General features: G+C 41.5%; 1 protein-coding gene across 1 annotated transcript in view; it reads left to right on the top strand.

The window, feature by feature from the left end:
- Positions 1-13,705, top strand: part of LOC103365004 (protocadherin-15-like) — a 182,062-nt gene that overhangs the window by 126,543 nt on the left and 41,814 nt on the right. The window contains exons 26-28 of the mRNA XM_008292325.1: positions 4,927-5,036; positions 5,308-5,448; positions 8,716-8,843. Of these exons, the coding sequence (XP_008290547.1) occupies positions 4,927-5,036; positions 5,308-5,448; positions 8,716-8,843 (379 nt within the window). The remainder of the gene's footprint in view (positions 1-4,926; positions 5,037-5,307; positions 5,449-8,715; positions 8,844-13,705) is intronic.

Below are 13,705 nucleotides of genomic sequence, written 5' to 3'. Positions count from 1 at the left end.
TTAAACCACTGTATACATATATCTGATGTTATTGTCCCTTTTTGAGACACCTGCTCATTCTGCAAATGTGTGAAATGAGATGTGACACCGTTGTTGTTTCCTGCAGTAGTTTTTGTGTACGTCCACATTGATAAACACAAACCAGATTTTCTAAAAAAGCTTCACTTTTCACAATCCATGGCCAAAAACGCTGTTTGCTTGTCAATGACAGGCCTGAATGTAGAGGAAAATTTTGCAAAACATGCATATTAATGTGTGTAGGCCTAATTTATAATGAAAATAAATTGATTCACACCAAAAAAAAAAGCATTTAGTGATGTCCTTTGTCCCGTAATTTGAAAATAGGTAATGTCAAAGAAGAATTAGTTTTGGCCTTTTTAATGTTGTATCTCATTAATATTATTGTTTGTTTATTAACTGGCTCCTGGCTTCCTGGCATTTTGAACACTTTAAAACCCAATTTCAGCCCTTCTTTAATCTTCTCCAATTAATTTTAGAATTCACCAAATTCTGCTGTTTGATATTGATATTCTGCGTGAGCGGGGTCACAATGTCTGGCTAGTTGCCTGAACAATTAAGGAGCCCGTTGTTTGACAGATTGATTTCCGTGTGTGTGTGTGTGTGTGTGTGTGTGTTGCGTTGTCTTGCAGTTTGAACAGTTCCACTTTTCCACAATCTGATTTCCCACAGGGCTGCAGTCAAAAGAACCTTAATGAAACTGTAATGAGCTTGCTTTAATATTATTATAGCGATATTTAACATATTTTGGCTAACTATAGTCGTGCCTGAGGCTGTGCTGTGAAATAAATAAAACTGAACTTTGCTACAAAGCAGACCACATTGCGTGCATCTTTCTAGCTATCAGCATGTACCCAGGCACGGCCTCCCACACGTTGTAAAGTATGTGATACAGTAGATCAAACATGACTGTCATGTACAAGAAAAAAAAAAAAAGCCTTTGTGAGGCGTCGTTGCCTGAGCCCCACAGAACTAAAGCGATGCTTGGCACGGAGCATATTGTGGTTTGCTTTTGGACAAAGACACACCGAGAAAAGAAAGAGATTATCAGAAGTGACAGAACCAGAATTGCGGTGGAGAAAGAGAGAAATGAAAAGGAGCGGCATGAGGAGGGACGGAAAGAATAATGACAAGAGGGCGGAAGATGATGCATCATAAGGAAACGGGAGCTGAAAGAGACGGGATAAAAAGTGAAGGGGAAAAAAAAATCGTAATGAGTGAGACAAACGAATGACAGTGGCTTTGAGAGAAAGACCCACAAAGAGGAGGGTATCATTGCCAACATCTATCACTATCCTCATTATTCTGTCTATCCTTTCACGCTGCAGAAACTCCGAACGCCGCTCTGAAAGGCTACGACGTCCTATAGCCGGCATTCAGCCTCAGCGCTGTTTGCTTTAAGGTGGAGACCACGGAGCTGGTTGTAGGGTTAATGTTAAAATTATGAGCAGTTAGAGCGGGCCTCCTCAATGAAAGTCAATGCACTGTCCCAATAAGTATAGCAGTGTGTGTGTGTCTGTGTGTGTTTTCTGTTGTTATCAGTATCAGCCCAGCTTGCTGTAGTCAGGACAGCAGTGATTAGAGAGCAGGAGAGGGAGAGGGGGGGGAGGCTTCATAATGACCTGTGTGGGCTATTATCTGTACTCCAACACATCTCGTGTACATTTGTGCATCCGTATGGTCGTACTGTACGTGTGCACAAAGTTCAGCGTGTCGCCTTTCATGTGTTTTTGTGTGCTCCTCATCCATACCAAGCAGCCGATGTGGAGGAGTGGGAGCAAGACAGGACAGTAAATAAGCAGAAGTAGCTCCTGGGATGTTGGTTGGAAGCAGCAGCCAGAGGGGGGAAAAAAAAAAAAGGGAAAGGACGGGGGAGGGCGGCGATAAAAGGCGGGAGGAGAAATGTAGATGGCCGTGAAGGGAGTGTAAGTGGGAAATTTTAAAGAGGAAGCGGTGGAGAAAAAGGGAAAGCAAGCAGAGGAGTGGGAGGAAAAATATTACAGCAAGAGGAGTCAAATCATTTCATGTTTAGCTATTAAGATGCAAAAAAAACAAATACAAATTCAGTGTGTGTGCCTGAATAACTCCAATATTATAATTTGCCATTAGCATAGAGTAGTTTTACAGTGTTTGAGCAGAATCATAGGTGAGACATTTAAGACATTTTATGCCAGAAAACGATTCTTTTCAGGCAAAAAAAACTTCTACCCATGTAGCTACAGCACACAGAGATGAGTTTTTAGGGGTTAAATCAGTGACTGCACAGACTTTAACCCCAACAGTTTGGGCAATTTTTACTCCTGTCACATGTTTACTTACTTCTCATGGCAATATAAAGTCCTGCGTTGTTATAGAAACAGCACAACTATGGCGAGAAGTCAGAAGAACTCACTGATCTCGTTTGTTCTTTATGACACAGTGGTGACGCCATGAATCAGAAAGTTAAATTACTTTGATTATATGTTTGATTATATAGGTTTCTTTTTTTTAATAACAGGATAAAAGCTGGAATCAAGTCCCTTAATTATTTTTTTATGTGAATGTTGGCTGCAGCTGAGTCATTAATGACTTCTCAGTTACTGGCTCTGATAAATGGCATAATTTTAGCAAATTTAAAAAAAAAAAAGTAATAATAATCCTGTCATACCTGCTGGTGGGTTTTAGGGTTCTGAGAAAAAAAGTACAAAGTTGTAAAATGTGAATAGTCATTTCTGGATATTAGTGTCTGTAATTCCATTCAACACAGTATGAAGAACATACTTTGCATGTGGCACAGGTGAAAGTCCGCCCTGCTGCTCGGCTTTATACTGATTACGGAAGAAAATGCAAGAAAAAAACCAAAAAAATACAACTCCCCATTTTTTTTTCCAGTGTGGCCAGGGGCTATTGTTAAACTTTCCCTCTTTCCCTTTCTTCCAGTTCACTTTTTACGTGCTGTACACTGTGTAATAAGGGGAAGAAAATACCCCAAATACATCTGAAAGGACATTTCGGCCATCGCTAAATTAACAGCAGTCTGGGACTGTATTGTCGGCAAAATAGGCTTTTTTCGCAGAGGACATTTTGACATCTCACAGTGGGAAGAGAGGTGTGAATAATGAAATGAATGATGGCTGAATTTAATTTGGACGCTTCAGTTTCAGGGTTTTGCTATCGCGCACGACGGCTCACTGTCACGCCGTCATAGCTGGATGTAGCAGAACAGAGCCGTCGTGACTTTCATTAATGACACCAGGGCTTCTTTTTTTTTTCAGGTCAGTATGCCTGCTGCGTGAAAGTTCTACATATTACACAGCTGAAGCAGAAGAAGAAGAAGAAGAAGAACAGCTTCGTCTTCTTCATTTAAATCAATATGCAGCCAATGAGCTTCATGTATATTTGCTTAGTGGAGTGTTTGTGGGGAGCAGGTGGTTAGAGAAGCAATTGACTGGACTGGAAGTTCAAATCTACACAAACACACTCACACACAGTCCCCCCACCCCTCGCTCTCCAACGGTCCCATTTATCACGTTGCGATGACTTGATAGCTTAGCCAGTTGGTAGCCCATGTTATAATGTTTAGCCAGCTGTGACGGTTGGCCTAATGACTGGACTGGGTTTATTTAATGGAGTGAAACCTGCTGGAAATTTGAGACTTGCCAGATTCGAAGAAAATCTGTCAGGGTTGTAAGCAGCACAAAACTGCCCACCACGTGCAATCAGAGGCAGGTGGACGGAAAAAAAAAACAAAAAAACACAAGACCATGCACAAGCTCTCTTTGAAAGCCGTTGATGGTTTAATTGCGCTGCTGGGCTCTGGCCTCTAATAAGACAACCTGCTCCAAATGTACCGTATGAGAGCACATTTCACCCAAACAGACACACTTTTTCTTTGTTCCACGTCATTAACATAAGTCTTTTACTGCTGCAGGTGGATTATTCAGCTACTAATTTGTTGATTAATCCTTTTTTTTTTTCTTTTCTGTGGACTCTAAATGTCACACCGGCTCCGACGTAATCTCTACTGGAGTTATACGTTATTTAACACTGAAAACAGACTTTTTGAGTTAATGTGGTTTAATTCCTCACCTGTAATGGCATTTATGCAGCAACAATATGAAATAATAATGTGAAAACAGCCTGACAATGTAAAAGGACTCATTCCTCAGCTTTGCAAACCTTAAAATGTCTCAGAAAAAGTCTCTCATGTCCCAGAATCTGTTCATTTTGCCTTTATAGCCTCTGTCTCTAGTCCTGTTCTTATGGCCCTTTTTAGTATCTTTATCTTTAAGTGCAGCTTAAACAAATTCCTTGTGATTCGATTTCATTGTTTTTTGGACATTTGACAAGTTACATGTTAATCAGTTGTATCGATAATTGCAGCCGTAGCGTTCACCAGCTGTTCTCTAAAAGTTAAAATATATATTTTTAAGTTATTTTGAACCTTTTAGCTACACTTAAGTGAACTCCTCTCCACCTGAGCAGAGAGCGCCTTGACTATTTTAGCCATTTTCGATCAGCAGCTTAATATTTACATGTTGTTGGACAACACTGACCATCTGAATTACATGATCCAACAGAACATGCTGTTACAGATGAACTCATTGCCAAGCATGTTGCTCAGCAGAAAGCTCTCACTTCATCTCCAGACACAGTTTTCAAGAACAACTTGCTACCTGATTGCTATGCCCTCTAGTTTTTATAAAAATGTGAACACAGCTTGCACATAGTTTATCTCTGCGGGTGAAACATAAAGCTGTCAGCATGAAGGAAGGAAAAAATATCTTGGACATGTTTAACAGATTTAACTCACCGCTGCACTTAACTTGCCAAGTTGCAGCTGCCCTTTGAGAGGAAGCGGGCCCACAGTCGACATATACATATTTAATTTTCTTATCACTTGATATTGATTGACTGATCCATTCCCAGGTTTCTGCCAGTGAGCGAGGAGGCTGCCGTGGGAACCCCGGTGGGAGTCATCATGGCAGCCGCTGTCAATCAAACCATCGTGTACTCCATCATCGAAGGCAACGAGGGAGGTGAGTCCGCTCCGAGCTGTTTATACAACGCGCAGTGTTCACTCGCGGACCGGCTTTCTGACACTTACTGAAGCTTCTTATATCTAAAACGTTCAAAGCACCTCCGGGTCAGACCCTCGCTGTCAGCAGCTCAGGGCGCGCTACTTCCATTTCACTGTGTAAAAGTCTCCTCTGTGAAGCAGCCCACTCACTGGCCATTTGCTTTAAACAAGACATTCGAAAACCCTCCCTCGCCGTCTTGTGCTATAACTCCGTCTCTTCTTCTCTCCAGGCATGTTTGCATTAAATGAAACGACAGGGGTGATCTCCACAGCCAAGCCCCTGGACTACGAGGCCAATTCCAGCTACGTTCTGAAGGTGGAAGCGGACTCCATGAGGGTGGTGTCCTCCAATCTGCGAGCTCCCTCAAAGAGTAAGTGCACCAATGCGTAATAAAGACTACAGGACTTGCTTTTAACATCAGATTGCACTGCAGACTTCAGAGATTTTCCTCTAATTATACACACAGTGAAACACTGCATCACCCACTACATGATGTTGTTCAGGTAAACTCGCCACAGGCTTTGGCTTTCTTTCTGTTGCATGCTCGCTGCGTCTCTTTCTCACTGAGTCACTCACACTCTTTGTCTCTGTGGAGCTCGCTCTACTTTTACCTTGTACAACTTCTCCCCGGTTCCCCTTCTTGTCTATAGAGTTATATGTCTCAGAAGACATGTTATATCGGGCCTTGGCTGTTGTTGTTACCTTTTCAAGGAGCTTTTTCCTCTCTTTCAGCTGTCTGTCAAACCTGTACACTACGCCAGCTTGTTGTGTTCACTGCTGCAGCTGTTTTTTTTTTTTTCTTTTAAAATGCTTTTCTTCCCGCTACTCGATGTCGGCCTCATTGGCTATCGCAGGTCTCGGCTCAATTATATAACAGTCCGGAATTTAATTCTCAAACGTCAGACATGTTTGCAGTGATCAAAGTGACCAAATAAGCTGGCGAGCAGTTTGGAAGATTGAAGATCTTATCTGTAAAGCTGTAACTTTTTTCCAGTCTGTCCCCAACACTGCTACTTGCTGATCAGGTCAACTCAGTGCTAAACTGGCTGTGATCTAACTTTTCCAGTCTTTCATTTCCCTTTAAATTGCACGCAGGAAGAAACATAGACTAAAACAAGTTTTCACGGTTTTGATTGAAATCATAACTGAAGTGAAAATGGCTCTAATTAGTTTCAAACTCTTTCTCTGCTCTTTTTTTTCCTCCATTCTCCATCTTTCTGCCTTTTCCTGTCTCTGCCGGTCTTTCTCTCTCTCCTTTTCTGTTGCTCCTTTTCAAAGCATATCCGCGTTCTTCTTAATTGATGCTCAGCTCCCTGGGTTTCTATTCTCTTCCTTAATTATAGTGTTTACCACACGCTGTTCTCATTTCATTTAAACTATTTGAATTTAAGAATTCTGCTGGGAATTAAAGCAACAGATCATTGTAGTCATTAGCAAATCCCCTCCAATTCTTTTTCAGCGCGCGTTTTAATCAGCTAACAAATCAATAGGATTCTAACAATATGTTAATCCTGCGTTCTAACTAAGTGGAGGTTTTGGTTCGTAGCTGCGCGGTTAGGATGGTGTCACAAGGATTGCAGTTTTAGATAAGCAGGTTAATGTTTGCATCTGCTTGTTTTTCAGGGTTTTTCGTGATTATTTTTTTCTCTCTCTCTCTCTTTTTGGGGGTAAAACTTGAAGAGTTCACAATCCTGGGATTTGTTCTTTCTTTCTGACACAATTCACCCCTTTTGCAGAGTTCGGCTGACGCGTCGTGTGGCACTTTTACGTAGGTGTCATTCAGAATTCCCTGTTTGTGGCCAGATAAGACTGAATGTGAGTCATTCCGAGCTGCAGTCACTGAATACAAATGACAAAAGGCTCACTGGCAAAACATTTCCTCTTCTACTGAATAAGCAGCGCGGTGGAATGACAGTAAGGCCTGTCACGTATTTGGTCAGTAGGAATACACACCTCCATGCTTAATGCTTTAAATTAGCGATGAAAAACTTGTCTTTTTTCATTTTGGCCTGGGCATTATCTTCAAGACGTTCGCCTCGGAAAGGTCAGGATGTCAACATCGTTGTCAATAGTCATGGCCAGGGAGGTTTCTTGATGCATGCATTTCAAAAATTTATCAGATGGCTCAGATCAGGGTCACCTCTGCTCCTGGCCTGCCTCCCTGTAGACATCCAGACTGTGAACTTCAGCTTTGGAAATGAAGCCAACAGTCCTTCAGTCATTTTTAAAAACCCTTTAAAGCCCTGAACCCTTATTTTGTTTATAATTAATGGATCATTAAAGATCCCTTCTGTAAAAATCACGTTTTGTTTACCTTGTTAACATGTTCAAACATATGGATCTGTGGTTTTTCATACATAACAAACTAAAGGAACCAATCCTGTCAGGTTTTCTGTGTCTTTATTCTTCAGCATTTGTTTCTGTTTGAGCATGTATGAAGGAATTACATCAGTTATAACAACGTGCCATTGTGTGGCGTAAGGTCATTTTACAGTGTTTGAGCAGAGCTATGAGGTGAGAGAGAAGCAAGGACTATGTAGATGGTAGATCAAGAGAATGCAACTGTGTAGAGTTAAATCTAAACCATTTTAAGGTACAAATTGATTATTTTCATGGTAAAAATTGCTTCTTAATAAGTAACTTTGACACAGAGATGAGTTTTTAGAGTATAGAGGGACTTTTTGTCTGGGGCCTCCTCAATCTGTTCAGTTTCATTCATATAACTCCTAATCTTTACATTAGTCAACTCATTTGTATTATATAAAGTAAGGTCAAGAGCTTACACTATTACAAAGAGAGCTGGGGATACTACATCTACGCTCCAGTGACTTTAGGAACAGGACTGTAGCCACAGTCGTGGGGCGGTTTGCATCACCAAAGCTGCTGATTAAATCTGATCAAACCGCACACAGAGTCCTCATGAAACCGATAAGGACAGCCGAGGGGTTAAATTGTTTTTATTTGATTTTACTTTCCAAACTTTTAACTGTAGCCTGTTTAGTCACGGCTGTTTAACGTTGTCGAGAAATTTAATTTGAAATTAGTTTTCAGGCACTCTGACTTCTCAAAACGCTGCTCATCGCCTCATGAAAACAGATTGTAGTCACTTTAATTGTGGGTTTTTCACTAAAGGAGACTGTTCATCACTGCTCGACCGGTTTTAGGCGTGCCGGCCTGCATGACCTCCAGAACAGGGAAAACAACAGCACCGGTTCGGACCTGCAATAGACATGTCAGTGTCATCACCTACAGGCAAAGGTTGTAATCGCTGCTGCAGTTACACTTCATTCAGCTGTTGCAGGAGTCTGGCTGGCATGTGGCTTCTCGTCGATATGTGGCACAGACTGGACTACTGCAGGGACAGAACTGCAGGCCTTCGTCCGCTGGAGCTCTGCATCAGTGACTGTGTTCGTGTAAATTTTCAATGTGGCTTTTTTTATCCCCATAGTTTGTTCTTTTGGTATAAAACACGCAACTGTGTTCCTCTAAAGAATCCCACACAGCTCATCAAACAGCTCCATGCAGCCTGTGTAACCAGTGAATACCGCATGTGCTTTACAAAAGTGCTCTTTTTGTCATGCCAAAAGCAGCAGTGTATCATGTGCAATGTGTGTGTGTGTGTGTGTGTGTGTTCCAGCTAACACAGCTAAGGTGGTGATTGATGTTCAGGATGAGAACGACCACCCACCAGTGTTCACCAGATCTCTTTACATTGGAGGAGTCGCGGAGGATGCCAAAACCTTCACCTCCGTCTTGCAAGTGCAGGTACAAATACAGACACACACACACACAGGAACGTAGCTATATACAGAACACAGCTGCCATGTCTTTCTCTGCTTCTGTCCGACAAGAGAAATTCAACAGTTTATTCTGCTTTTTAGGCTTGTGATATTGTATGTATTGTAGTTTAGAGCCCTGCATTTATTTGTCTCCTTTTGTGTTGCCAGTTCTTGTTTAAAAATGTCAAAATATTGGTGACAAAAAAAACAAAACAAAGCCCAGCTTCAAGAAAAATGTACTTCAGCTCATGAAGGTGCTTGTGGGGATACTTTTATTTGTGTTGTTTATATTAAAGACAGAATCTATTCAATTCAGAAAATAACAAGACTAACTGGTAAGATTATTCTGTTTCTGTTTTTTTTTTGTTGTTGTTTGTTTCTTCTCTTTCTCTGCTGATTGAGAAATCTCTTTGTTCCCTTTTCTCTTTACCTAACCGGGAAGAATTTCATATCACTGTAAACAACTTGAGCGACTCTCGTATTATTAAAATGTCTTTCAGGGACCCAAAATGGGTCACAGAGTCTATCTCTTTCAGCCGCTATCTTAGAAATAGCAATATGTTTTAATGAGCCCGGATGCCACAAGAGACTCAGGCTGGGTCTCTGGCAGAAAAAGTATGTGCTTTAATATTTTATTACAGTTTTTAAGATCATTCTTATATATTCCTGCTTCATTAGATCATACACAGTGAGAGTGACGGGAAAGATGAGAGCGTAAGGGACAGCCAGCCAGCAAGCAACAGATTTCAAATCAGAGTTTCACAAGCGCAGAAAATGTGTTTTTCTCACTCACGATCCTCGTATCTGAGATTGTTATTCCTCGGCTGCAAGCACCTGAGGTGGTGTGTTTGAATATGGATCTTGTGTATGTTAAAATATATATTCCGTTGGAGTCGGTTTACAGTAACTCGATCGACGTCTGGCCTGTTTAAGTACTCAGACCGACTGGAAGAACTAATACCCCGCTCGTAGACTCCGTCGCCCCAGGGAGAGGCAATAGATCTGGAGGTTGAAGGAAGAGAGAGGATTGATGGTTAGATAAAGATAACTGGCATCCTGCTGGGAGACAAACTGACTGGACAGAAGAAGGCAGGGAAGACATGCATGATTCATGGGTGGATGAATAGATGGAGCAGGGGGGTTGACTGGAAAGATGGACAGGGATGCTGGCAGCACACTTGCTAACATCAATACGAAAGAGTGAGCGAGACAAAAGATGGAAGGAAAGTTTGACAAATGAGCATTTTCAATCTCAGTGGTTGCGCTGAAGTCAAACTAATTCCATCACGTCTGTCTGAAGCATGCACATTCTTAATTAGTTTCATGTGTGTGTACGTGGCTGTATGTTTTTCTTAGCTATGTATTTCTTCATGCTGTCATGCCTTTAAAGTGTACGTGTTCAAGTGCATGTACAGGAGTTTATGTGTCTCTTTGTCTTTCAGAGGATGCCAGAACATATTGATTAGACTGCAGATGATTGCAAAGATTCTTTTTGAAATTCGTTGATGCCACATTTGGTCTTTACAAGATGTTTCTGTGGCTTTTTATCCACCAAAACCAAAGCAGCCGTCGAAGTCTGAAACGTAACCTTGTGTTTTTCTCTGTCAGTTCACTCTGTTTTTTCATACTTTGTTTTAACGCTGCCTGCAGTTCAACTTAGTTTAAATGAAAAGTCCCAGAATTTCTGTCACATGACTGTTAGTCGTGGCTGATTCACAAATGACTTCTCACAGAATTTATTGTTTTCTGGCAAATCTGGTTGACAGAAACATCCATCCATCCATCCATTATCTATACACCGCTTCATCCTCACTAGGGTCTTGGGGGGCTGGAGTCTATCCCAGTGGACTTAGGGTGAAGGCAGGGGACACCCTGGACAGGTCACCAGTCTATCACAGGGCTACACTTAGAGACAGACAACCAAGCACACTCACATTCACACCTACAGACAATTTAAAGTCACCAATTAACCTCAACACGACCTTGTGGGAGGAAGCCGGAGAACCTGGAGAGAACCCACGCTGCACAGGGAGAACATGCAAACTCCACGCAGAAAGCCCCCACCAGGACGTGAACCGGCGACCTTCTTGCTGCGAGGCAACAGTGCTAACCACTGAGCCACCTTGCAGCCCTTGACAGAAACAATTTATTTTTATTGCAAATTTGATTTTGATAGAATCGTATGAGCTGATTCATTTTTCCAGCTGAACAGCACATCACAGGTGATTAGTTCCGAATCTGTCAGAAAGTTAAAAATCTGACTTTTCTTTGTGTTTTTACAGTTTCTGACTCTGAATTCCAGTGATTTAAAAACCATTTGGAAAAAAAAAAAGACAGCATGCTTTTCACACCTGTTGATGGGTTTTTGGGGATTCAGAGGGTTGGATTGTGTTTTGACCAAAAATTGCTTTGAAGCAAATGGCTGTACTGGTGCAGTTGTGTTGTTGGAGGTACTGGTAAAAAGACAACTCACTATGCAGAAAGTCCAGGTTTCATAGTACATCAATGATTTTCCACACTTCACATCACAAAACACCACACGGGGAATGTACTTACCGCAGCGATAATCATTTTATTTTCCCTCATTATGATTCCAAGGTAAACAGTAGAGCTACTCCACTCTGTCTGGAATGGGGACTGCTAGATTGCTGGATGACTCCGGCACGATGTTTTTGTTGGTCTGAGTGCGGCCTTACTTACCAAGCAATGCAGTCATCTTGTGAAAATGCTTTTGAATAACACTCAGGTGTGCTGGTGAGTGCTTGCTTTTATTTTGGCTTCCCCATTGATTTCCTGATAGAATGGGCTGAATAGGAAGAGATTTCAAGGCACTGCAAAAATGTTTGCAGCCAACTTGACTGAAGTGCTCTGCCAGTGTATTCATTTGTGTAGATATCTTGTAGGTTCCAGGAAGTGAATTACATGCACGGTGCAAAGACGCTTCAGAATTACACTGCAAAACAAACAGACATTTAGTGATCTTTTGTCTTCTCAGATGTTCTTGGAGCTTTTTTTTACCACTATTTACAATTAGTTTGTTCACTGTCAGTTTCCTTTATGCGCTGCATTGTGGCATAATAATGAGCATTAACAGCACACTCAGCATATTAAAGAAAAGTATGTGTAGCATAATTATGCCTGTGATTGAAAACTGCACAACTAGGTGTAATTTGAAGATTATCTATGAATGAGAAGTTGTGAATTTGGATTCCTTTGACCTTTAGTTCCCAAACAATGAAAAACACAGGATCACACAATTATTAAATGCTGCTAAACAATGATAAAACAACACAACATTTAATAAAAGAATGCAGGTTTGGGATTGAAAATGTGCAACAAGTAGGCTAGCACACTGAATGATAGCTGTGATTGTTACTGGAAGCAGTTGGGAAGAGCAGGGACACATTTTAAGGACAATCATATTTTTAAATTCACCCATTTTGCAGAAGAAAGTGATCCTTGCATAGGCCTTGAGGTAGAGTCAGCGCGCAATGTCAGGAATCAGACAAAGAGAGACACAGCAGGGTGCAGATCTGTTGTCTGAGGTCAGTTTGGAAACTTAGGCAGGAAGGCATTTTTTGCCAACTTGCACAGGAAAAGTACAGTGAGGCAAAACCCATAGTGACAAAGAAAACATTTACACTATTCCTGTTCTGGCCCCATTTGGCTGTGCGCCTTCCTTACTCGTGGTTTCACACCCTGCCAGTCATTTTGGCTGATTGGTTTGGAGCTCCAGTCTTGTCCTCCAGCACGTTCCTCATGTTCGAATCAAGCTGCAGCAATCACTAAACCTGAACATAGGGGATGCTGCACTCATACTACCATACGATATGTCAGAAAAAGATTTAATATGTCCCAATACATGGTGTGTCTGATCTGGCATTCCAAAAATACCTGGATGTTCTAATGCATCTGGTTAGATTTTAGCCAGCATGCTTCTGCGACCCACAATCCTGCATAGTTACAGTACGTCGTATTCATCCAGCGAGGGGCTGCAAGGTGGCGCACCTAGCAAAAACTGCCTAGAAGAGGGTTAAAAACAAATAAAGGAACATAATTTATATTGATATATAATACATTATAAAACCAAACAAATTCTTATCTCTAGTTTTTCTTGATTACGGTAGAAACTGCTTTTTTGTTTTAAATTTCTGCTGCCAGACAGACAACAGCTGATTTCGCACTACAGACTGCAAAAGTTGAAGTTTAGGGTGCAATATTATGCCAAGTCGTCTTTCCCAGTTGTATGCATACTGCATGAAACCGTATGTACTGTGTGAGGGCAGCTGCTGTACACACTCACAGCAAAAAGACAAAGTCTACGATTTTGAATGCAACCAAAATGACACCTAACCTGTCGACCTAAGCAGCTGTGATTTGATTTCAACAGCTGCCTCACGTTGTCTTTGTGTAGCAGATCTGTAACACTTGATGGCAGTTTGGTGTTTCTGCTAGTGTGTGCTTACGTGTTGTGTTTGTGTGTTCTGTAATGACTTCATACTTGCTATTCTCTGTGTTTCCAGTAGCCTCTTAGAAGTGGTTACTTGTAGCTCTGAGCTTTGTGATTTGTTGTTTGGAGGCACTTGTCCGACTGCCTGGAACCTGGGCCAGGCTGGGCTAATTTCACACACCTGCACACAATCATCAGTTGTCCTTTGTTAGCTACACTGGGAGCAGAGGTGTTGCCGTCCTTGTATTTCAGCTTGTCAAGGGAGTTTGGTTGTTTTCTTTTGTAGTTCACTTTACAAGTTTAACACAGTTAGTCCTCTTTTGATTTTATTTGTTTCAGTGATTTAGCAACACCCGCAGACCCTGTATTTCAGTTTTACCTCCTGTGTGTGTTAGTGA

The sequence above is a fragment of the Stegastes partitus genome, unplaced genomic scaffold (genome assembly GCF_000690725.1).
Source record: "Stegastes partitus isolate 25-593 unplaced genomic scaffold, Stegastes_partitus-1.0.2 Scaffold802, whole genome shotgun sequence".
Lineage (NCBI taxonomy): Eukaryota > Metazoa > Chordata > Actinopteri > Pomacentridae > Stegastes > Stegastes partitus.
Note: the sequence above shows the minus strand (reverse complement) of the source record. Positions and strands in the feature narration are given on the sequence as shown.